Source organism: Pholis gunnellus, assembly GCF_910591455.1.
Source record: "Pholis gunnellus genome assembly, chromosome: 11".
NCBI classification, from domain to species: Eukaryota; Metazoa; Chordata; class Actinopteri; order Perciformes; family Pholidae; genus Pholis; species Pholis gunnellus.
The window spans coordinates 5,940,009-5,965,832 of NC_136538.1; the positions used below are offsets into that span (position 1 = coordinate 5,940,009).

The 25,824-nt window shown below is 42.2% G+C and overlaps 1 protein-coding gene across 1 annotated transcript; it reads left to right on the plus strand.

Moving 5' to 3' along the window:
* Positions 1-3,718: 3,718 nt before the first annotated feature.
* Positions 3,719-19,707, plus strand: valopa (vertebrate ancient long opsin a; the record flags this gene model as incomplete). The annotated part of the gene is made up of 5 exons (XM_079169299.1): positions 3,719-4,082; positions 6,388-6,598; positions 12,455-12,572; positions 13,765-13,998; positions 19,471-19,707. 5 exons carry the CDS (start codon positions 3,719-3,721, stop codon positions 19,705-19,707), a joined length of 1,164 nt encoding a protein of 387 aa, XP_079025425.1.
* Between the last annotated feature and the right edge of the window lie 6,117 nt (positions 19,708-25,824).

The window sequence follows — 25,824 nt, forward strand, 5'->3', positions numbered from 1 at the left end:
CAAAATGCAATTATTGAGATACACCCAGCAGTCGAAACCAGTTTAATGTCAGTAGCAGCTGGACCATGCACCATTCCTGCAGTATGATCACCCCGACACTATTAAATTCAGCCAGGAAACATTTCCTCCAACCTTTGAGCTAGTAAAAAAGCTCTCAGGGCCACAACCTCTTTTACAGGTCACTGGAGTTATTGACAATATATCTCCTCAGTAAGATACGCACTTTCCAGTAGCACTATATTTTCCTTTCTGTTGGTCAGCTGTTTGGACAGCTGTACCTGACAAGTTACATAGGCAAGGCTTGGAAATTCCCAAAAACAACTAAACAACTTACTGTAGATGCTCTGGAGTGAGAGCGAAGTGAAACGACGCCTTTGGATGCAGTCCATGCTTCCTGCACACAAAGAGGCATGGATGAAGGACTATACATCGGACAGAAGTGAAGCGGTGAATTAGCGTGGTGAAAGATGTGAGGGCCGAGTGAATTCATAGTGTTTCTCATAACCTTATGCCGACCAATTACAGATGCCCAGATGCACAGTGTAATTGCCCTAAAAGTAACTGCTAACCATCGAGCAGACGCCCCGGTGTCTCCATGTGCGTGTCTCGTCTTTTCATGCAGTTTTGAAAAGATCTCCAAATGTTTTCCCTCTTTGTTTTCGACTGTGACCTCATTGCACAACCTTTTCTCGCATTGCGCAGCAGCACGGTGTGCAGAGCCAAGCAGTATACAGACACTCGGCCAGCCACCCTGCATCCTTAAAAAAAAAACAAGTGCAATGGATCATCTGTTCAGCGCATGAATGTCATGCATTCGTTCCACTGTCCGTGTGTGCTCAGTGATGACTCTGGCTTTTGCTCTCAATCTGCTTGGAGCACATTATTATCATTATTTGAAATTATGAGTTTTGTAAAGCTAATTAATTGATTAGTGAGCAGGTGGTTGTGGTGGCACTGTGTGTCATTGTGGTGGGGGGGTCGACTAACACAGGGGTCGGCAACCTGCGGCTCCGGAGCCGCATGCGGCTCTTCAGTCCCTCTGTTGCGGCTCGCTGAGTCTACATCAGTGACGTGCGGTGAGGTTCGTGACTGGTGAGGCACTGACTCTTTCAGAGTCAGATTTACAAATATATGAACCCAAGAGAGTAGCTTAAATCACCAGTCAATTAGCAGCTTGAACATTGACTACTGGTTGTTTTTCATATTTCATATCAGCATTCTTTACACACACATGGGTAAGGTACATTCCCGCGATAATCTGTGTAAGAACCACGGATTTATAAAGAGAACAATAAACACATAAAAGGTTACTTTACCTGTCCGACGTTGAATTGCTGTTGATTTGGTCATATTTCCCTGTTTTTTGAGAATTGTTAAAGCTTAGATATTTAATTAATCTTCAATGTTTGCGGTCAAAGTAAAATATAAGAAGAAGAAGAGAAGTGTAGAAGAAGAGTAACGGAACTACAAGCATGAACCCGACCCGTGGGCTCTCGCGCGCCCCCTTCATTGAGGCAGAGGTACTGTTTGCCTCCCCTCTGATTTTTCACTGCGTTAATGTCAGATCAGCAAGACTAAATATGTTCTACACTTACGTGAAATACATGACCTATTCTATGGAGAGAAAGGACAGATAATACAAGTGTCAACAAATATTACAATGAGAAAACAAAAGGCACGCGCTCAACCCAGTTTGTGAGGGATTGCGCAATCTGTGATGAGGCACGGCTCGTCGCTGCCTCACCTTGCGTGTCTCCTCTCTGTTTGAACAGGACATGCGAAATTTCAGCGATTACTTTTTATGATGACAGGTGAGTTTCTGCCTCACTCTGCCTCCCCTGACCGCACATCCCTGGTCTGCATCCACACTAATACGTTTTCGTTTTAAACGATCTCCGTCCACAAGGCGTTTCAGCATAGTTTTCTAGATGATCTTTGTCCAGACTTAAACGCCTGAAATTGAATATCATGTGACTATTCACGTACACTGGACATGTGGGTGGGTGCCGGTGTAAACAGGAAGTAGATTGGTTGCTCAAAGCTGCTAGTGACATCAGACTGATCACACCGCTGGACACTCTGCTGGCTAATCGCTCAAATAACAGCTGCTTCCTCCGTAATAATGCAGACTTTAACAGCACGACAGCTGCTAGTAAAGACAACAAGGTCAGTAATACCTGACCTTAAATAAAAATGTTTTAATATTTTGTCAACTAAAATGTGCTACACTTCCTATTACGCCGGTCAAGCGCCTTTCCCTGCAGGTGGCTAATGATGATTTGCAGACCCCCGCCCTCGGTAAACTATCAATGGATAAATAAATAAAAAGAAAAGTCACGGAGGAAAATAGAGAGTTTAATTCTGCATGCACGTATTCATTTGCTTTCACTGCGAACGATGCTGGCTTACCTGTATGCTTTTAAATGTGCAAAAAATGTAATGTTAAATGTCACTTCCAGAACAAGCACACAGCATTTGCTGTAAAGTGTCACGCTGGAGATGATCGAGAAAGAGTGATTTCTCAACATGCTGCAGCAAACGGCATAAGAGTTTGATATTGTTATAACAGGTAAAATTGCAATAAAATGTCAAGAATTGTCTTTATTCTTGTTCTATATTTTCATAAATACAACAAACTATAGTTTTTGTAGATATAATGTAACTATATATACAACTTTATAAGCTGTGATATCAAATAGCTTTTGCGGCTCCAGACGAATGTTATTTGGTATAGAAAATAGGGCAACATGTCTCTTTGGATAGTAAAGGTTGCTGACCCCTGGACTAACACAATCAAAGCCCAGCTGGTGGTGTTAGCCGCTTGATGGCACATTTAGCTGCTGCAAGAGTGCTATTGATTGTAATTATGTAGCAGGCAGACAAGGCGTTTTAAGACCTGCAAATATAACCGCACCGACAAAAACCAGCAGCAAAGCGCAGAAGTGGATTAGATGGCTTCATTTCATCGATCCATGTTGACTGACCACAGGTGCTTTAGCTGAACACGTGCACTTAATTTAGATTAATACGAAACAATAATGTCCACTGTGACAAATCGGCCTGCTGGGCTGCATAATTACGTGGCAAAGCCACCAGATCTCAATGTGTGAGACCCTTCCTCAACACTGACTAAAAAACAAAACAAAAAAAAACAGAGACTCAATTGGTGTCTAAATCATAAAAGGGCAGAGCGGAATTGATCGTTTCTATAAACTGCCGCCTTCGGACCGTGCGTGCGTGCACGCTTGGCGACTTTGTTGTCCTGCAGCGCGCAACACAAGTGTACATGAAGAGGACGCGTGGCGTCCCGTCGCCTCTCCTGGAGGGCAGCGCTGATGCCGCAGCCGCCTATATAACAGCCTCCAAGATGCCACCGATCGGTCAGTCGTGCGCTCGCTGCCAGCGCTTTTTCAAGACTTCGCCTCTACCCGCACCTCGCACCGTGCGCTCCGCCGCTACTCCGCTCCCACACGTAGACCCACGCTTTCCAACGGCTCAACTCAACAAACATTTTCCGGCGGATTTCTCTCTCCAGCGTGCCAATATGCGCGTCGGCGAACGCGGATCTCAACACAAAAACTTTGTCTTGTCTTGAGCAGAGTGCCAGGGCGCACGGGATGCTGCGCGGCGTGAGCGCGGATTGACTCTGCGTGAAGTTGTGAGTGTGAGGGGGAGAAAAAATCAGTTAGGCAAGTAACCTACACTCTGGGCATGGACAATGGATACTGTAAGTCTGTCAGTGAACGCTGTGTCCTACACTGTGGCAGCTGAGCTCCCCGCCACCGATGATCCGTTTAATGCACCCATCAGGAACATCGCGCCGTGGAACTTCACCATCCTGGCCGTGCTCATGTTTGTGGTCACCTCGCTGTCATTGAGCGAAAACTTCCTCGTTATGTTTGTCACTTTTAAGTACAAACAACTCAGACAGCCCCTGAACTATATTATAGTAAACTTGGCCATCGCTGACTTTCTGGTCTCCCTCACCGGTGGAGTAATAAGTTTCCTGACAAACGCTAGGGGTTATTTCTTCCTTGGGAAGTGGGCTTGTGTTTTGGAGGGGTTTGCTGTTACTTTTTTCGGTAAGTTTATCTGTTTTTTTCTCCCCCCCCCCCCCCCCCCCTACTGTAATTGCAGGGCTGCTTAAAACAACTTCCATAACTGTAGGTGCCAGGGTTGGAGCTTATATTGCAAAAATGTGTGATGACTGTGTAACAGCTCCACATGGCACATCCTCCTCAGCTAACTTCAGCATTTGCTCATAAATTAGGGCATCTGGGAGGGAGGTAAAAATATAAGTGACAAATCACTTCCACTACTACTGCTGCCAACATGGAAAAAACGTTGTCTGAGGATCACTTTGCTCAGTTTCTTTGAGCGCTCATATCTTGTTTGTTGATGTCAAATAAACACTCATTACTATGTCAGAGTACTTGCGATACACTGGATTGGATACTTTGAGAACACTAGTGAAATTTCACAATGTATGGCGTGCAGCAAAAACATCATATTAACCACATAAGAGGGATTTTACAGGTCTTAAGGAAAACTTTGTGTGATCAACTCTAGAAATTAATTTAGTAAAATTATTACAGCGTGTATACTTGCACCATTCGAAGCTCATTGCCCATAATGCAGCTCTGCAAGTGTAATCTGCATCATGGACTGCATAATGCACAAAGCAAAATAAAAAAAAAAATGCGCCAAACTAAAGCTAGAGCACAAGGATTGGGATTAAGGATATTAGTGTGTGCAAAGTAAAAGCTTATTCTAAATTGCCAAGAATATAAAAGACAGGAAACTTCATGGAGTTCAGGCAACAGTCGAAAAAAGTCCCTGTAGTGTCTAACTCAGTAACTTTTATGAGCCCACTGTGTAGGTTTTTGAAAAATGTACCCGCATGATCTTTTTTACGTGTGCATAAAGACAGACTGCGAGATCAGTCACAAAACCCCCCCTGTGCGAGCATTTAAGGTAAAATTCAGAGCCATGCCAGGAGCCCCCTCACATGCTGCATGTGCATGCCTTGCCATAAGTAGGTTACGAGCACCGTGACCACCAATAACGTTTAACTAAGTCAGTGGATGTGCTTCAGAGCTCTCAGAGGGAATACAAAGGATCCCAAAGTGGGATCTTGGGCGTTTGGTGACTGAGGTGAGTGGCTCGCAGTATATCAAATGAAGAGAAAAGAGAATAATTGGGCGATTCAGGCGAAGTATCCTTATTGGATTTCCTAACAAGGTTTGGGCGATCCTATTTTGGCAACTTGGACAAGTTTCAGGGGAGAGACACAGGTCATTCAAACGGACTCATTTATTATTATCAACAGAAAACCCTCCTACTATTATTCAGGATTAAGGAGTGGATGAAAACAAACATCCCAGGGCCAGTGGAGCGCTCTAGCACACGGAAGCACAAAACCACATTTTGTTTGTCGGACGAGAAGCCGGTGTGGCGCTAAAAGAAACCCCCTGATGTAATAAATGACTGTACAGACGAGGCAAATCCATAGGCCAGTGGAGTGAGGCTTCCATCTTCTAGGGGTTTGTGGTGGAAAGCCACTTCAATTTGACTCTTGACAGCAGTTTCAGCTGATTGACAGCTGTGTTGCACACCTGTGTGTGTGTGTGTGTGTGTGTGTGTGTGTGTGTGTGTGTGTGTGTGTGTGTAGGGGTGGACATGTGAAGAAATAAGAAAGTAATTAAGCCGAACTTGCTCTTCTTGGGTGAGTAGGATGTGTGCTCTACTTCACATTCTGCTCAAGGTGAGAGTATTTTGTGCGCCTGTGCTTTACAGAACACAAAGTACATACAAAGTAACTTAAAAATACTGAACGGTTTTCAAGAGAAACACCCCCCTGACATAATTGAACACCCTGGTTTCCGCCTCTGTCCTTTGTCCTCTCCAGTTGAGTGTAGTAGGCAGACACCATGGAGTACCTGGCTGCGGAGAGATAGGTAATTAACCGGTCTGTGAGAGTGACTTATTACTGCAATTAAAGTCGGCTGTTTTTAGACCATTCGGAGGCAGCAGAACGCACCCGCCCCGGATCATTAAACTATTTCTAGCAACTGTACCGGTGCTCTTACCTCTGCACAGTACAGATGTGGGATGCAGAAATTAAGACGTGTGGTCCCAGTTGGATAAGTTCCAAAGGCCTAGATATAAAGAAACTACCCTAATTTCACACTGAAATAGGGGAGCACAGTAAAAGAGATGCAAATACATTAATTATGTGCTCAAATATTGCGACATTCCAGATTCCAGACCTGTCAGATATCAGATGAAAAAGCGGAGCTTTTCGTAGTTACTAAAAACTAATTCCAGGACTTAGTGCCGTGTGACCCGCTGAGCTCCTGCACACTGACCTCCTGCTGTTTGCTTCAGGGATCGTGGCCCTGTGGTCCCTCGCCGTTCTGTCCTTCGAGCGATTCTTCGTGATCTGCCGGCCCCTGGGGAACATCCGACTGCAACCGAAGCATGCGATCCTGGGTCTGCTGTTCGTCTGGACCTTCTCCTTCGTCTGGACCTTCCCTCCGGTGCTGGGCTGGAACAGATACACCATAAGCAAGATTGGAACCACCTGTGAGCCCGACTGGTGAGAAATGAGCATTTTATCATCTCTGTAAACCCACCAAGAACAACTGAGAGGAAATGACCTCAAAGGGTCCATTCACCTACATCACAAAAACATATTTTCTCACTTAATCCTCACTTTCTTCCTCACAATGAAAACAGCAGATAGTGAGGTTTGTGGATAATTGATTGGGCATTCTTTTCTGGAATGACATGTTTCTGTGTGATTTTTCAAATTACATTTTTAGTGCTTTGATCAGCCAAAACTAAATTCAATTCACCTCCATTGTATTCGGGTGGCCGCAGCTTCAGAGCACCACATTTCAAAATCCTGCCACATCTAGTTTTTTGTTAAGTAGTTCAGTAATTTAAATGGTGGTTTGCGAGACAAACACTTCTCACACCATGTGCAGGCACTCAAGAATTTTTCTTTATAATTATTTTAAAGGCAAACATGTATTCTGAAATCAGGTCCTGCTGTCCTCGCCCGTTCGTACACCCTTCGATGTCTGATAGAAGCAGCAACCTCCGGTGCTGAGAAATGAAGCCAACGCGTGCCAAAAACTGCAGTTCCTCAAATTGCAACATTAGGCTGGCTCCAAAAGCAAGTCAATCCCCATAGACCTCCATGTTAAAATAATAATGTCAACCGCTTGGTGCAAAAAGCGGTTTTGGTCTCTATAGCTAATGGTTCATGATAACGGCACGGGACTGGAGTTTTATACAATGTCCATATATTGTACAGTCTATGGTCGGTTACCGATGCACAAGACACCATTTAGCTTCTGTATGAGACCCATCAGTCTTTCAAGAAGCTTCAATGCAAACTCATCCACATCATTATTAGATGCTCAGAGAAAATGATCCGGAACTGTGATATCGTAGTATAAAGACCAACTTTCCACCCAGTGTGTTAGAAAGTGACGCCAAGGGGCGTGACAGAGCGTCGTTTTTTTGACGCGTTGGTAATGAGAATAGTCTGGCTTTCCAAACCGCAAACAAAACCCCTTTAAAAGCTAAACATTCAACCTGCGTACTCCCTTTGGGTCAGCACAAAAAGGTTCAAGGTTCAGCTTGGTTGTTACTAGCGCAATGCCCATTCAATACGGTCCGATTGCTTGGCCTCCGGTGTTACTGCTTGTAGCTTCCGTGGAAGCAGCTCATCCAATTCACACTCGACACTGCGCTTTCTCAGGTCCAGAGCAATATACCCGCCACGACATCGGTGCGTCCCCTAGTAATGCTAGAGTATATGTGTCATTTGGGTGCAAAGGCTCAAACATCAACAGAGAGTGAGTTATTGCAAGCAGTGTAACAGTTAAGGGGTTCCCTCTTTATACATTGCATAATATGTACATAACGCACCACTAATATGTCCCGTAGATCTCAAGAGCTTACACTCGATAGCACTTCCGTGGGTCCTCAGCAATACAAGAAGAGCCAAGTGTCAAGTGCCAAATCGATTGGAATGGTTGTCGAGAAACTCAAAAGACCAACCAACAGAGATCATTTTAGTTATACAATACAGGATTTCATGCTAAAATGCAGTTGTAGTCCCCTCTATGCTATCCACACAGAGCCTTCTGGTCCGGTGTTGTTCATGGCTAGTTTGTTATGTTTCCAGCAGGGATGGAATCAAAAAATTCAAAGGACTTCTGTAAAAATAGACTTGTCAGAATAGATGTCAAATTAAAGAACACCTTTAGGCTACAAAATAGTTTGCATTAAATGTCATGGTATACACTGCTGGAATAAGATTATGCCATTGAGATCATATGTCCAAACCAACAATAAAGACAACTGATTATTAATTATAAATATACAACCGCTTATAGCCATAGTACAATCAATCAGTAAAGACGACAAAACTCAGACAATTTAACAAAAAATGGACACTGTGGCGGGTGCAACGAGCCTTGTTAAGCTACATAATCTAAATAGATTGACAATTTTCATTGGAAAATAAACTCATCTGTTGATGTATTATGCAATGTGGTTGGTGTTGTTTCGCAGTTAGTGTCAACTCTGAACATGTGCATGTCTGTGCACTCAAGCTCAGCTTCCTCCGCCCAACCTGATGGGTTGATCCTGGGAGTAAACTGGCAGGAGAAGCAGAAGAAAATATGGTCTATATTGTCAAAAGTGGGGTTTGGGGGAGGGCTTTGTAGCTGCCAGGAATATTTGTGCAGATATGTTCTAGTGTACTGTGTTCCCTAGTGGTGGTGTGAACATGCCGATTGAATTCAGGCAAAACAATTTAGAGTTCTGTTTCGGTGAAACTACCAGCTACAGAGGTTGTTTTGTGACCACTGATGGCCTCATACAGTTCAGCATCATTGTTATAGACACAGGAATGCTGTCCGTCTGTCAAACGCAGTGACTTGATCGGGGGTGTTGTGGTGGGGCCAGGTGTCTGTAAATTGGAGGGCACAGCAGTCTCAGACTTCCTGTGGCCATTTTATTATTTACATTCGTGTTCCCTGCCACCTGATGAATGTGCTTGTAAGTCCAACATTCACTCCCCGTTTATGTGTTTTGGTTTTCACAAACTCTCGAGGGAAGCGTTTAAGAGACTCTTAAGGTGCTAAATGATCCACCATGTTCACCAGCTAGTCATTAACGGTGTTTGTTGTTAGCTGCAACAAAGTTGATGAGAGCTGTGACACTGAACCCAAAACTCAAACTGCAGAGTCCGGGGATAATTCTCTGTGGGTTCGTCAATATGAGCAACACCTTTACATCACACATAGTCATATGACCCCTGAGCTTTGAACTAACACCTAATCCTGACCTTAACACAACACTTTAATCTTATGCTAGCCCATAACCTTTAGCCCATAAATAACCCTGTATTAATTATCTGTCTTACTGCCCACCTTGCACTCAAACAGATAAAGATTATAGACATTCCACACTCAGCCCTGTGACTCTGATCTACGTGGCTGCTTCAGCTGTATTAGCTCACACTGTGCGAATGTGTCTCACGGAAAAAAGTCAAGAAACAGGTCAGCTCTACCTTAGCCCTCAGGGTGCCATCTGGGTAATGGTATTTAGCTGCTTTGATCAAAGGCGTGCAGATAGGGGCCTGAGTGTTTGCATCAAGCCCTGTAAGGGATTCAATGCAAGGCGGGAATGAATGGCTCAGACAATATAATTAAGAGCTCACCTTATGGAGATGCCCAGCGAGTCGATGACCCGTTCCACCTCTGGCTGCACGCAGCACGAGTTCTGTCAGAAAACATTTGGTTAACAGCAGGAGTGCGAACAGCACAAGTGTTCCAGGTCCAGAGTGTCTCATTTATGTGCATCTTTTTTTCTCTTCTTTTTTTTTTTTGTAACCTCTGGGTACATGCGAATATTCAGCGCCGGACAGCTTCAGAATGTTAAAAAGCATTCATGCAAGGTTTTGAGGGAGTGTGCAGGAGAGTTGTCAGGTGGCTGTATCCTTGGTTCGAGGTTTGGGTGAAATCTACTGCATCTGCTCTGCTGTTGACTTTCTCCCAAACCCCTTCCAGTGCACAGGTATTGTGTCAGACACACACAGATGAGATTGCCAGCTCAAACCCCTGGACTTGATGAGACACACGAAATTAAGTAGATATTAGTTTATTTGTGCATTTGTCTTTGTCATTATCACGCTACAGTATATATTTGTTAAAAATTAAACCTGTCAGCATTTTTTAAAGCTACCATGTGTAGGATTTAAACATTCCATATTTTAGTGTCGCCCAGAGGTAGAGTGAAAAAAGTTTAAACGAGGAGATTCATTCTGACAGTCAGGCAGGATGTTGGTGAGACGGAGCACACCAGCTGGTGGTGGGAAGAATAATTGTTTTAACTAACCCGATTTTTGGGATTGTTTGACAGAATTGACTGGAGCGCTTCATGTGATACACCTCATCAAAAATGATGGTTTGACTGGCGACAGCACTCTTGGAGATGATTAAAATGCTGTCTGGCTGATATGCCAAAGTTGCTTATTAAGTCACTAAAACTCAAATTAAATGGAGCTGCTTGAGAAACTGAATCTGGATTCGGGAACTGGATCAACTCTTCATCCAAACAATTGAACATCGCTAAGTCCCGCCCCTCGAATGCAGGCTTACCAATCATAGAGTAGCATCGGTCAGCTGCGACCAGGCTCTGACAACTATCCAGCGCTGCTCCATAGACTCTCACGCAACCGTTGCAGGTTTTTGAAAAAAACATGAGCAGAGTACATTATCACATCATTAACTAGCGTTACCGCATTTATTCTACACTAGCTATTGAAGGTAAACTGAATGTATACAAATTTAGTGTTTTAAAGATAGTAACAGGGAATAAAGACATACGTTTACTGGAACAGTGTGATGTGATGGTTCACCTTTACACTGTGATCTGTAGCTTTAGCTTAAATCTTTATCTTTTAACCTGTTTTCACTGCTGAATCAGTTTGACATTCTGGATATATTCTTCAAATGCGTAGACCTTTATGTCTGCCCGTCTCTTCAATTGCTTTTATATCTTTCGAAAAATGTGATAATGTTTATTTAGGGAGTGCAGTTAGTGGCAGTGTGGGCTCCATGGTAACGTAGCTCCAACAGCTTGACGGAGTAGCAGTGGGGGGCGGGGCTTCAAGGCTCAGTAAAGGGTCAATTAAGACATTTCAGTTTTGACGAAGAGAACCAATTGGTTTAGTCTGATGATTTTCCAGACCTTTTGAATCATACATTGGGATTTTGACTGCTTATTGAATTGATAAACAAATGCATCTACATTCATGTACAGGCCAAAGACCTTCAAGTTGAGGGGGCTCACCTCCAAGTTTTTTTTTTCTGCCCATAGAAACAAGCCTAATGGCACAAGGTGGACACAGGAGTAGATTATGTTTTAATACAACTACAGGGGGCAGATGGGGTGAGTCCAGGTGGAGCCACTTGAGCACAACCAAAGGTTGCATGAATATCTGTAGTGGTGCAATTAGAAGAAAGATAAACAAATAGAAAATTACATTTTCATGTCCTGCCTTGAGGGGTAAGGAATAAGGGTGAACGTTTGAACGATTAAGGGGGCCAAGAGCTGCACAGGAGTCCTAGAACATATTTCAGGGATTTCAGATAATTACAGTATCAGAGCCTCAAGTTATTTTTGCAGATATAGCTGTAAAAATCCCTCCCAACTACGCTGTGTGTCTCAACCACGGTATAGCACTACATTGTTCAAATAAGCAATTTAAATGAACGGAACAAATCTTTATGCATGATGAAGTACTTCTTTGCATGTGTGTCACATGACAATAAATTCATGTCGAATGAGGTGTGAATTGATGCATCACAAATGTGTGCAGATGTGTACGACACTACCCTGGTTTGATAAGGAGTAAGATGCATGAATACAAATGCATACAAACCAACCACTCTGTCTGCCAGGTAGTTCCTTACACATTCATCTGGAGCTTGTTTCATTTGACGGCAGTGTGGAAATGACATAATTAGACATAATTAGTGGCCTCCGGGACCCTAATTGTGTCGCAGAGATCGGTCTCAGCTGTGAAATTTCCCTTTTAACTGAAGCTCAAATGAGGTGCACACCTGTCATCTTTCTTTCCAGCCAGATAAAAGCCTCTGAATGTCAAAATGACATTTCACAGACAGCTCGTAGCTGTGAAATCACGGAATTGTAAACGATTTGGTTCTTAAAGGGACGCAAAAGTGTTCCCAAACAAACGGTTTGGCGTGTGATCTATTGATCAGTCTACATTTATTATTATTGATAGTTCCCTGTATTTATTTTAAGCAAAACATTATGAGATAAAAACTGTAATATACTGGTTTTGACCCATCTAAAAGCTCACAAGATGTGAATGTAAGTGTCTTTGTTCTCCACCTCTGAACAGGTATTCAACCAACATGATCAATCACAGCTACATCCTCACTTTCTTCGCCACCTGTTTCATTCTGCCTCTCGGAGTCATATTTTTCTGCTATGGAAAGCTCCTGCGGAAGCTCAGGCAGGTTGGTAGTTCTAAACGAAATTATTCATTATGAATGCTTCTCTCAACTTTCAGTCATGTTTAGAATTCAAATGTATTTCCGTAAATGTGGAATTATTTCTTCAGACCAATCAAAAATATCAAGGGGGTTGTGGTATGGATGGGTGGTTGCTTAATTGTGGTACATCAGCAGAAAAAACAGAAGGAAATAGGGAAGGAATCAGATTTCAGTAGTGTGCTGATGGAAGGATTATAATCATAACAATCTGTATCCAAGTTACACTAATTTGCTGAAAATATTACCCTGATTTTGGGATTAGAATGCAGGAAATATCAGGTAATGACCAGTTACACCGTAGCTGCTGACATTTGATGTAAGCTCCTTAAAACCTTTTGGCCATATGTTCCTGGCACACTTCTTCCCTTTCTCACTTCTTTGACTATGGTTGCAAACATGCTGTAATGGAAATATTGAGGTTTTGAAATGTAGCTGCAGTTGATATCGTGCAAAGAAGCATGCTTCTACTTAAACTGTTAATTTTACTCCGTTGAGATTTTTCATGCATGCAGACGAAAGAGCATTCTAAAGGCCACGGACATTAAGTGGGACACAATGACTATTTGATGGAGGTTACATTCAAAATGGGCACATTTAATTTAATAAGAGCCCTGCTGCCCATTTTTGGTGACTCTCCGTAAATGCACCCACAGTAAGTGGAAGTAGATTCTACAATCTAGGGGACTCCCTACCATTGAATAGGAGTGGCTGGTGACATGCTGGAGAAACAGAATCTCATTAGTAGGGCTAAACTGATGCTGTTAGATTCCAATTTTAATTGGATATGTTAGCTGTTTACAGGGCGCTGGAAAGGACATGGAGGGAAAAAATTTAAAAAATAGCAATATGGGCCACTGAATTGTATGAATTTACTGTTAAATAGACCATACATGAGACAAGACTTAGACCCCACGTTCCCTCTGCCTCACTGTCAGCCGCTAGGAGACTACATGGTCGGGAGGAGAGCAAGGTTGGACCGTGGAGTGCGCTAGCTGTGTCCCTTCCAAGCCTCCGTAGCTATTGAAGTATTAAGATAAAACAATTTGGTAAAAGTATCAGCCTCGAAAAAAGCACTTTTGTTCATATCCTAATAGACTAACTGACTGTCATATACCAAAGTAGTGTACAGCTAGTCATGGTTCTCTGTTTCCTCCAGGTGTCACATGGTCGACTGGCCACTGCCAGGAAGCCAGAGAGGCAGGTGACCCGTATGGTGGTGGTGATGATTGTGGCATTCATGGTGGGCTGGACGCCGTACGCAGCCTTCGCCATACTGGTCACATTTAATCCAACCATCGAACTTGACCCCAGGCTGGCTTCCATCCCCGCCTTCTTCTCCAAGACAGCTGCTGTCTACAACCCAATAATCTACGTCTTCATGAACAAACAGGTAACTGAGAGTTTTCATGCTGGAAAGGAATACTCTAGTTGATTCAGACAATTTGATCCCGTTGGCTTGTATTTTCGCATTACCTAGTATCAAAGTCGCAGTGTAGAGGGAAGGTATGAGGTATGAGTCCTTTGCTAGAGTTGAGACAAGTCACTGCATGCAGTAGATGGAAGCTGCTGCATAACATGGAGATGCTTTTTTTCTGTTGTTGTTGGGTGTTAGCCTGTCCCTCAATAATGCATGGTGTATGAATAAATGAAACATGAAATCCAGAGAGTACAATTGTCCATGGCTCTGTTAAAAAATACATTAGCAACCTATGGCTTGTGAGGCTTGCAATTTGTTCCTGCCATTTACATTGTGTAGTCTGTCTCTCTGGGTAATTATTATTGACTGTACAAATATTGATTATATGACAGCAGTCAATAGAAAATAGGGATTAGGTGCAGTTCTTCAACACATGACAACGGCTTTTCAGTGTTAAAGGCCTGTCCATAAGATTCATTTTGATAGATTGTCATCGTTAGTTTAACCTCCTGAGACCCAGCCTATTCATTTGTGTCCTCTCTAGTGGACAGTTTGGTTTGCATCTCTCCTTTTACTCATTTGAGCCACATTGCCATTTTTTTGGCAGTTTATCTGTGAAACAACCCGTATCTTTTCAAATGAACAGTTTTCACTTTTGTTGTGACACTTGCCTCCCTTGATGACTGCTGAGGGATTTCTAGTGTTCCACCAAAGATCTACATAACTGGATTCAACAACCTTTTAAGTGACAAATGTGACAGCCTGACGGGACAATTAATTAAATAAATGCGTTATTTAAGGCAGCTTTGCTAAAAAGGTCCGGCAGTGGTAACATTGACTAACTAATCATTACTTAGGCTTCTAACTTTGGGGTATTCACAATGAGTGGATTGATTGATGTTGTGTAGTGTAACACACACAGATCATCAGGCACACATGATCTATTTATCCCACATAGACTTTTGAGTCTGAGTAGACAAAACACAACAAGATGGATGTATTTCATAGTCTCTGTGTTGCATAAATGTCATTAAATTCAGATGGAGAACCACATGCTACGCTGCACGTGTCTCCCCTTCTCCACTATTTTGACTATGCTATCGTAAACACGTCGTAACGCGAATCATGTCGATTTCATATGCAGCTGCTAATATTTTTTAAAGTGAACGCATTTTGATTATGTTCCCTTTTCATTATAATGTATGCCGCTGGAGTTCAAGTGTTCATGGGCGCTGACAAAAGAGTAATCTAAAGGTTACAGTTTGGTTACAGTTTGGATTTAACCATCTTTTCCATCAGCCTGCATAGAAGCTGATGACGTGCTGTAAGCTGCAACTTTAACACAGGGTTTTATTTCTGCGGCGACTAGGGAAATTGTGATGTCATGTTAAGGCTCACATTGTACGACTTTAATGGTGTGATGGTAATCAAAAGCTTGCCAGCCTGTTCAATGGTTGAACATAAAAAATTTAAATAAAACATTTCCAAGCATCAATATGGTAAGAGTGGAACTTTTTCCCAAACAGTGGCATCCTTCTCTTCAGCAAAACAGTTCCTGTGTGCAGAAATAGACCTTTAACAGTGTCCGATGCCCTGCAGGGCTGACAGCTCCCAGAATGCTGGACTCGCCAACTTCTTTTGTATCTCTCCGGTAAACATGAGCACGCTGTGTCCAATTTACTGATGTCACATCAGTTTTCTGTACCTCCTGCTGCAGTTTGGAGTCGTCACTGTAAAGCTCTAAAACCCGTCACACAAAACTGAAGCCTCGTTAAGTAATGACTTTTTCATGTTAACATGTATTCCACCCCGTTTTCACTCCGGGGCTCCGTTATTAGAGGCAAGTTGTTATTGTACATGGATTCTTTATAGTCCTGCCCGCAGAGTGAACACTAAAACTGTCGAGGCCCGTTATGAAAAACATGTCCAAATATGCCTTCGGTTCAACTTTAAAGTGATCTATTTTCAGATATGGATATAGAATTCCTGCTATACGTGTATGTGCTTGGCTCGACGCCTAAAACAGACCTCCCCTGCCAGGTAGCTGCATGCAGTCTGCACGTCCTTCTGATTGCCCCACTTTTGAACTGCTCTCGCTGCTTAGTGGAGTCAGCCAGTGTCTGCACTAAGACATCGGCTGGACGTAAATAGGGACGGCGAGCAGCTTCGGCCACACTGCTAATGCTTTATAGAAGTCAGCTGCCCTCTTAGTGCTTGATTGTGTACATCGCTCTCTGTCTCCGCGTTCCTCTGAGTTGCATAACAAGTTGAGGTGAGTCGGCAGGGGAGTCCCATGATGCATGGCTACTGCGACATAGAGGAGCAGCTTTAGAGGGAGACGGCCTCCTGGGATCTCTTCGGTCAAAAGGTCCAAGTTGAAGGAAAATTCTAGAAATATCCATTTCTCATGTCTACTGGTATTTATAATTGGTTTCATAAGACGCTCACACTCTTTGATCAATAGGAAAGATCTAAAAATATAGTGTGGACTGTTTTGACAAGATATTCTGTACGATGTTGTGCCCAGTAGGGCTTTGATGTGAGAGGGAAACTTTATTGATCAGTTTTTGAGAAGATATACTTTGTTCTCCTCCTCATCCTTCTGCTGCAAAAGCAAACCCAAAGTAAATCCATGATCTCCATTAGAAGAGAGAGAGTGTTACTCTTTTACTTTTCATGCCCACATTTCATTCCCTGCCACACACACATTCCGCAATACTGCCAAAAAGGAGATCAGCCATTGAATCGGCTTTGCTTTTTCACACTGAACCAAACATCGTCGGCGTAATGCCACCCCGGGAGAACAGAAGTTCAGACTGCGCCAGTTGATAAAGTCTAAACTACTGCTCCAACTCTATTGTTGTTCTACACTTAATACCTATCGCTGTCCCGATGATGTTTGAAGAAAGAACTGGAATCAGACAAGAGTTCGATGCAATAGTTTATTCTTATACAGTGTGGCTGAAATCGCCATTTGGTCATCAAGCTCTTCCTCCGTTTTTCTTGGTATTCGACAATATTTTTGAATTACACCCAGTTTATATCATTATATTGGAATCTCAGTGTGACAAACTTCCCCTGTTCATATCTCTAATGAGAGTTGAAAAACCTCTCCAGCCCCGGCCCGGAGCAGCGTTCCCCACACCTACTGCAGGGTGTTTAAAAAACAACAACTAATCCTTACTACATCGAACAGCTTGTATGTTAAACCATTCAAAACTATATTCACACTTTTCAGTATGCAGATGTCATATATGTGAGTTTTACACATTTATATATAATTAAACATTTAGACATAATTGATGGTGCTAGTCTATTGTAATAAATCAAACTCCAGGAGCTCCTGGAGCTCCTCACCAGCCTCATATCCAATCGTAGCAGGCCGCATTGTTTCAATGAAACAGCTCCGATACATACACTGTGCTATCTGCCTAGCACCTCATTTGTGGCAAAAGCACTCCCTACGTTAATCGATGATTTGATCACAGTGTCCCGCTTACAAACCTTAATTAAGAAAACAGCAAAGCAGCGTTTTTCATCACTGTTATCCAGCAGCAGGTTGCAGCATCAAAGGTATTTTCATGATCCCACAGATTTATAGTGTCTGCCCGACAGTACAAAGTAAAGTAAAAACAGACTGTGCCCTTCCCGCCCAATATTTCTTCTCTGACTCTAACTGTGGCAGGCCGGTGAAAATAGTTTTGCCCGAGGAAAACATTTTGTGGGTAAAGAAGTAAACATAAAGTTTGCGCAAAGTATAATACAGAGTGCTGAGGTCACGACTGCAGCTACACTGCACCAAACAGCCGACAGACAAAGTTAGCAAGTAGCTGGTGTATAAAGTGGAGCATTTAGCGGCTTTGGAGACCAAAAAAGACCTAAAAGGAGAGTGAATATTGGACTTGCATGCCCCAGGGGGATAGGGACACGACTACGTAGCCATGCTGATTTTGCTACATGTCTGTTGCAAAATCAGACATTATATAAGGTCACACTGTATGTTAGATTGTTTGTTTAACAGCTTGTGGTGCTGCCCCCAAGTGGTCAAAAAGTCAAGTTTCTGCACCAGCATTGTCTCATTAAAGTGCAGTGATCTTTGTTATTTAATTTTCCCTCTAGCCTTTGACAGTCTAAAACAATGTGAATCCTCTATTTGAAGATGTTTTGGTTATTACATTAAACAAAGTATTGTATTACATTACAATTGTTTTTTTTTGGCAATATCCATTGTTCTAGTGCAGGATGCTTACAATTGTCGTGGTATTGCAGCAATATAATTAACGACGGAGGCCGTTTAGGTATGATTGCAATTGGTGCCATCGCTCCGGTGACTTTTTAGAATTTGGCTTTACATTGCTTGCTGTAGATGTTCTGGGATAATGCGTTTCAGACTATTCATGTTGCCGTTAAGTTGACATTCTATGACCTTACTTCCTGTGCGGGAGGGTTTTAAAAGCTATTTATTGCAAGGTTGGAGGTTAGAGTTATACAACTAGGTATAAGAGGTTAGACAGCCCATTTCAGTTCCCAGAGTGAACGAAGCCATAGATAGTGTAGCCTTTTGCTTTTTCTAATGACATTGCAGGGGAACAGAGGTATTGCATCTCTTTGAGAGCACTGGTTTGAGGGGAGCTGTTTGGAGGCTTGCGTGTTAAATCAGACGGGTCATTAAGGGTCAGTTATCATGAGCTCTCCCCGGGGCTTCACAGAGTGGGCGCTTCGACTCTGTTAAAAGGTCAATTAGTGTTTTTAGATTTAAAGTAATGTGGAAACCAATGATTGGGGCTATTGGCGCGTCCCATTTTAAAGTTAAATGCATCAATCTGGTGCACTTTGAAATCAAAATTACAGTACATTCAGGCTACTAAAGGACTGTACTTAAATGCAATTTTGAGGTACTTGAGCATTTCTATTTTATGTAATTTTATACTTCCACTCCACTACATCTCAGAGGGCAATATTGTACTTTTAACTTCACAAAATGTGTTTGACAATATGAGTTACTACTTAGGCTACTTTGCAGATTCAGATTCTTAAAAATAATAATGAACTATAATGTAATACTAGTATATAGCCTAATTATTAACTATATAAAGTAGTTGTAGGAGGTCCACCTTTACCAGCTGCAACATTAAAATGATGAACACATCAATGCATCGATAATTATTGTCCAATGATATAAACCTACCGTTTACTTTTACTTTTGAGACTTTAAGTGTATTTTGATGAATACTTTTGTCCTTTTTTACATTTTGAATGCAGAACTTTTACTTGTAACAGAGTAGTTTCACACTATGCTCTCGTATCATCTCCTCATTACCCAAAATGTCACACTATTCCTTTACAGAACCTTTTCATGTCCTGTAAATATGGCCCCCAAAACAATGTGATTGCAAATATTGTTAATCGAGCTAATCGCTTTTAATTCTCTCGTTTTCTGTTCAGTTCAGGAAGTGCCTAATCCAGCTTTTCAGCGGCACGGGGATCATCCCAGACAGCCACATGAACCAGACCTCAGAGCGACCGGGAATTACTGCAGAGAGTCAAACAGGAGAAATGTCAGTCATTGCGACCCGCATCCCCATGAGTGGCACTATGTCGCGCAGGTCTGACGATTCTCCAACCGACGGCGGCTCGTTTTCCCAGCTGCCCATCCCAGAGAACAAAGTGTGTCCAATGTAACAGGAAGAAAATGCATCCCAATAGGTGTCCTCTCACTATCCTCTGACCCCCACAGTCCGTGATAAAAAAAAACCCATTTGGACAGCGACGAGCGATAAATGTTAATTTGTTGGGGAGACGGAGAATGCCGTGTGAAGAACAGACAGTCAACGTTTGAAGGGGTGTCATGATCGATGAAAAAAAAAATGTCACTTTTCAATTAATTAAGTACAGGCACAAAGCATCAAGTACTAGAGAAAAGGTTTTGTGATCCATCATGTTTCGTTAGTTTGTTCAATATTTGATTAAAAAGAAACACAACAGAGGGTGCAAGAAGGAACCGTACAGAAAGAAATGACCCGCTACACACCTTGTAAATATTTCCACGCCGGACGGTCTGTCCAGTTGCTGGAGACTATCTTTGGATGTTCTCTTGACTATCATTGAAACACCTCACATTAGAGGGCACTTGATTCAACTTGATAGTTCTACCTTTATGTCCCGGTGAGAAAAAAAAGAGAACTGCTGAAAACGCAAAACCTTGACATAAGTTAGTTGAGGTCCAGCCAGTGTTTCAGACACCACAATGCATCCGCCCTTTCATCCCGTCCTCGCCTTCTCCTTTGAAGCCCTGTGATGGTGCCTGTAGAGAAAGCCTTGTTTTTCTATGCCTTTTCAGTACTTTGCTTTGGCAGCGCGTCTTCATTCATCGCCGCTCGTCAAGAGGACGGAGCAGACTTCTGAATTTGGATGCTTTTACTTTAGTTTATAGTTTGGGTCAAAGCTTTCATCTTTTAGTGTAGATAGTCAATGGGACTTGGAGATGCCAGTCTCCTGTTGCCTCTGCTGCAGATGGAGTAGGACAACATATTTATGAAGTGCCAGCAGGGGATCAACAAGCAACACACACATGTATGCATACAAACACACACACACACACACACACACACACACACACACACACACAGATTGCAGTTCACTGCCTGTATCATGATACGCTCTCTAAAGGCACTGTGATGAATATCCTAGGACAAGAGTGGCTTAGCTAAGCAGCCATGTACAAAAGCAATGCATATTGTCATCATAAGCACAGGTCTACAGCAATATTAAAGCTAACTACTGTCACACAGTTGAACACTTCAGCGTTAGCCACAGTAAATGTAGTGCGTTAAATTGTCTTCTACTTGACTTTGTGATGCATGCTTGTTCACTATTACTGTATATTTGTCAGAATACTGTTTATTCTCTGTGCTGCACAGTGATTCACCGTGTTTAAAAAAGTCTGTTTACAATGTACTGAGTGTGTGTGTTCCAATCATGTCTGGCCCCGGCCCGATCTCACTCCTGACTTGTTAACCCGCTTGGTGAGTGGCCTTACGTCTTACGGCGGGAGGAAATGAGGAAATTCCGCTTGGGGTGGTCGTCGGGGGCAGACCGTCACCCAGGAGACGTTCATGGCCCGTGTGAAACCGATAGTCAACGTTGACGTCGCATACATAATGAAGCCTACTGAACAGGCTACCAAACGTCACGAGAGTAACGTAGTCTACGTAACTACGCAACAAATATAGAAAGTAGTTTGTTTGGCTGAACTTAACGAAGTTGTGAAAAACGTTTTGTGCTCGTCGCTAGAGGAGTACCTAGAGTGTCATCGTTTGAAGCGCAGGGCCACTGACCAAGCTGCTGTATTTGACGAGTTGGGAGCGAGAACGCTGTCGTACGGCCAGTCTGGTAGGAGAAAAATGTTGCATCTTTAAGAGTCAATACATATGTGCCAAATGAATTGTGATGCCTCGATATAATTACCATAACTTCATGAGACTGTGGTGAAGACTACTGGCAGGTCACCTAACATCCCACACCAGTTTATCCAATGAAGAACACAATTTTCATGAACCTTGTTTACTGTGAAAACTACAGTTTTTAAACCTTTATGGAACTTAAACCTGCATTAATCAATATGTTTTTGTTAGGAATTGACAAAATGCCTCTGTATTGGAAAAAAGTTACTCACAGCGCTAAAATGAGCAGCTATATCCTTTTTAAAGAAGTTAAAAAATGTTGGTTTCACAGCTGGTCACTTACTGTATGGTTCAGTATCACTGCTGTCTATTTCAGCAGCAGTTAGCTGTTTTCAGCCAACAAATGCTTCTATAAGCCAACTGTGTGTTACATGCCCAGCAGCAAATGGTGGACAGACAAAGCTGGCGACACGCTAGCAAAGAACGTTGAACACTTACCCAGAAGACAGATATTTTTTCCCACCACCAATGAATTTTGGACTTAAATGAATGAGCCGGCCAGAAACACAATTTCAAACGAATGCCAATGTTCCATCATGTCTTTGAGTGCAAATAGGATGCTTGCTAACACATTAACTGTCACAGTGCAATATGGTAGTTGCTGTGTATCTGCTAGCTTGTTTTTTTGCAATTCTTTGCCAAATTGATTAAAGCAGAGTGTTTTTGTTATATACTCTAAATAAGAGTTTATAGCTAAAGCAATCCAAATGTATGGCAAACAAGAGAAACATGTCAAATGTGTTTTGGTTGCCAGTAGATATTTGTAATTAGGCTCTTTTCACAGCAGCCATTTTGACTTGTAATTGCAGGGGAACCATAGGTGTTAATAACATTAATTACAGCCCTGTTCCAGGTGGGCCAGGGCCCTGGTATTGTGCATGTGGACTCACTGGAGTGGCTCGCTGTGACACACCAAATAGAATGGGACTATGATTAATTTGATCTATTACACCTGTGTTTACACTGCAATGAAGTGGAAATAGCTGCTGTGAAAAGGGCCTATTGCTGTGTAAATGTTCAAGCCATATCCCAGGTCTGTCACAATTAGCTGTTACTGTTTGCAAAAGTAAAAGAACAAAACACTAGTGTATTTGTGCTTCATTGCTAAATTCCAGTAAGGCCTATAGCCATATTGTTTGACAATGTTTTCCCTCTTTAATTATATTCTCTGACCTTTTTGGGGCATTATCAGTCAAGAAAAAGGGCCAAACGGAAAAGTGACAATGATCGATGCCTCGAATTGTTTGCACGTCTGCGGTAAGGTCAAATAACAAGTGTCATGTTATACATGTCCGACAATACTTTTTGCAGGGATAGTTCCGATCTTTTAAAGTATATTAATGCGTGGACATGAGCTCAGGCGAGCAGTCCTGTGGTTGCAGATCTCCCAGTGAGCCAGGGGCTTCATCCGAAAAAACCAAGCAGCATCACGAAGCCAGCGAAGAAAAAAAGCTGGGAATGCTCCGAGCACCCTGTCCATCACGTCATGGCTCAGCTTTCAGTGTGTAGTAATACACTGGTTTAACAAATACAACTGTTACAAGATACTGCGAAGTCTAAGAGGAGAATCCAGCAGCAAAAGATGTTTTGTATGTGTGTGTGTGTGTGTGTGTGTGTGTGTGTGTGTGTGCTGTGGCCTGAACATTTTTGGTTGCTCATTTGTGGATGACGAGACGACATCACGATGGAAAACCACCAACCACAGCACTGCCTATCTAAGCTGACATCCATGCATCAATATCACAACTGGTCAGCGACACATGCTCTTCGGCATTCAGAGCCAATTCATTTCACCTATACGAACCCTCCCGACTACTTAGACACACACACACACACACACACACACACACACACACACACACACACACACACACACACACACATACAGTCCCATATACAGGCCAAGATAAAGAAGGTAAGTACTTTAGGGGCTTTTGGAAATAGTGACTTTCCCTTGAACATCAGACAGGATATAAATCAAACAAACCTGCCAGTGTTACATTTTGGTGCAAGGATTACCGACTGCAGTGCATGCTGATAAGGGGAGGGAACACTTCCAGCATGTATAGATGGGTTAAAGCTCCTATTTCTCATCTCCCAACCCTGAATATCAAGCCGCTCCACTTGTTTGTCGTGTTGTACTCACAAAGGAATGTCAAGACTTGTCATAGATGCACGCCGGTAACGTAAATGTCTTTATTAAAGTATAATTTTTGGAAAAGCAACTATGCTCTGTGTTGTTACAAAAATGATAATGAAAATTGGAACTACTTTGATTGATGGTGTGATTGGGTTCTGGATAGGACTCTCTCCACCTCTTCTTGTGCTCCCTTTAGCACCGCACAGTATGAGGTGAAATTCAACTATTCATCCTCACAGATGATGCATTCCCTCCAAATCTCTGGCGTATCAGGGTTGTCACTCTGTCAAATCGGCAACTGCTTATGGTTTCATCAGATTTTTCAGGCTTTTATGTATGTTTATTTCATAGGTCTTCAATCCATTTGGCTTGGTAGAGGAAGCCCAGAACCATCAGCTACAAAGAAAAAGCTGCTACTGCTATACAGCACATAGCTCAGGCTCATCAAAAACACTTGTTCGTAGCTTTGTGTCCTGGAAGGATACTCTTTAAATATGTTTTCATGTAATTCAATCCAAAAAAACATGACTATTTGACCTGTAATGTGGAACCACCACAACAGATAATTATAGTAAATAAAACTCCTTGCACCCTCTTACACTTGTGCAAGAGGTACAGTAGGCTACAGCATGCTGAGTATTAAATTACATCGATCTGTGACAGTTTTGTCATAAAAGGGTGCAACAAGTGTTCAATTCGTCAACCAAAACTATGGTGAAAAATATTTGCAAAAAAACATTGACAACCTCTTTTTCTCAACAAAAACAAGACTAAAACAAGTACAAAGTTTGTCCAGTAAGGCGAGAAATAGCATTCCATCACTACTAGCATCCTCTTTGAAGTTATTTTATTTTATAGAATCAGAATCAGAATCAGAACCGTTTATTGCCGAGGAAGTTTTTTTATTTTATTTTTTTATTTAACCTTTATTTAACCAGGAGAGTCCCATTGAGATTAAAAATCTCTTTTTCAAGAGAGACCTGGCCAAGACCGGCAGCAGCATCAGAGACACATAGTTACAGACAGACAACACAAAACAAGACAAGTTAAAAGAAAGTAAAAGTTGAGAGAGTAACGTAACCGAGTCAATTTAAAAAACATTTGTTTTTTTCAAAGTTTGCACCTACAAGGAATTTGTCAATACTTTTCATGCCAGACTTGGTGCCTTTGCCAGGGACATGATGAGCCATGAGGTGCCTTTGCATTATGGACATGATGTACAAAATTCCACCCTCGATTGTCAATGTATAATTGACACTCTGAACATTCGTACTTATTTTAAGCCAAACTGTGATCTTTTACAAAACGTAACTGTAGTTTGGTTGCGTAAACATAACCAAGCAATTTTGTTGCGTTTCTGTTTCTAGTTTGTTTCAAGTCACAACGGTAAGCACGTGTCAAAGGTTTCTCGCTAAGCTTAATTGACATTACAGTTTAGTTAAACGGGAAAGTAATGTTCAGGAGATAGGGTTGAATTTATGTCTCCACACAAATCCAGAACATGAACATGGACACTGAACATGTTGCCATGCGCCTTACTTTCAGTAGGGAAAAGTTGTCTCCTTGAACAACACAAAAAAAGGGGTTCAGTATAATTCACAGAAGTTAAACAGTGTTTCCCACAGGCCCTTTGTTTGTAGTGATAAGATGGAGATGTAGTTTATGTCTGGTGGAAGGATAAAATGGAGCAGTGGGAAAAACAGTGAGTTCATGTGAATATACTTTTGAAAGTGGTATTCAGAATTATTAATTTTATTATGGATTAACTTCAGTTTAAACACCACTGAGATTAGTTGTTCTCTCTTTGTACAATGCATTTCAAGGTTGGAAAGCAAGGATAATGGATGGAAAAGGAATGAAAATATAAACTATGTGTGCATGGTGACTCACATAGGTCCTGACAAAAGTACAACAGAAAGAAAGCAGCTTTGAAACCGAACCAGGATTTCCTGTCTTCACGCTCTTTCTCCCCAATCGGGTGTTTCAAGGTCCCATCCTGCCTCCACATTGAAGCGATCAATGTTTGCAACCTACTTGTGATGATGGATGATTAACCACTAGCATGTTCCAAAGCCAGTGCCACACAGGATGAACTGCATTAAAGTACCCTGTAATACAGCAGGCATTGGGGGAGCTGTAGGGATGTCTCACAATTATGGTGACATTATTAGGAAATTTCCTTAATATGTTTCCAAA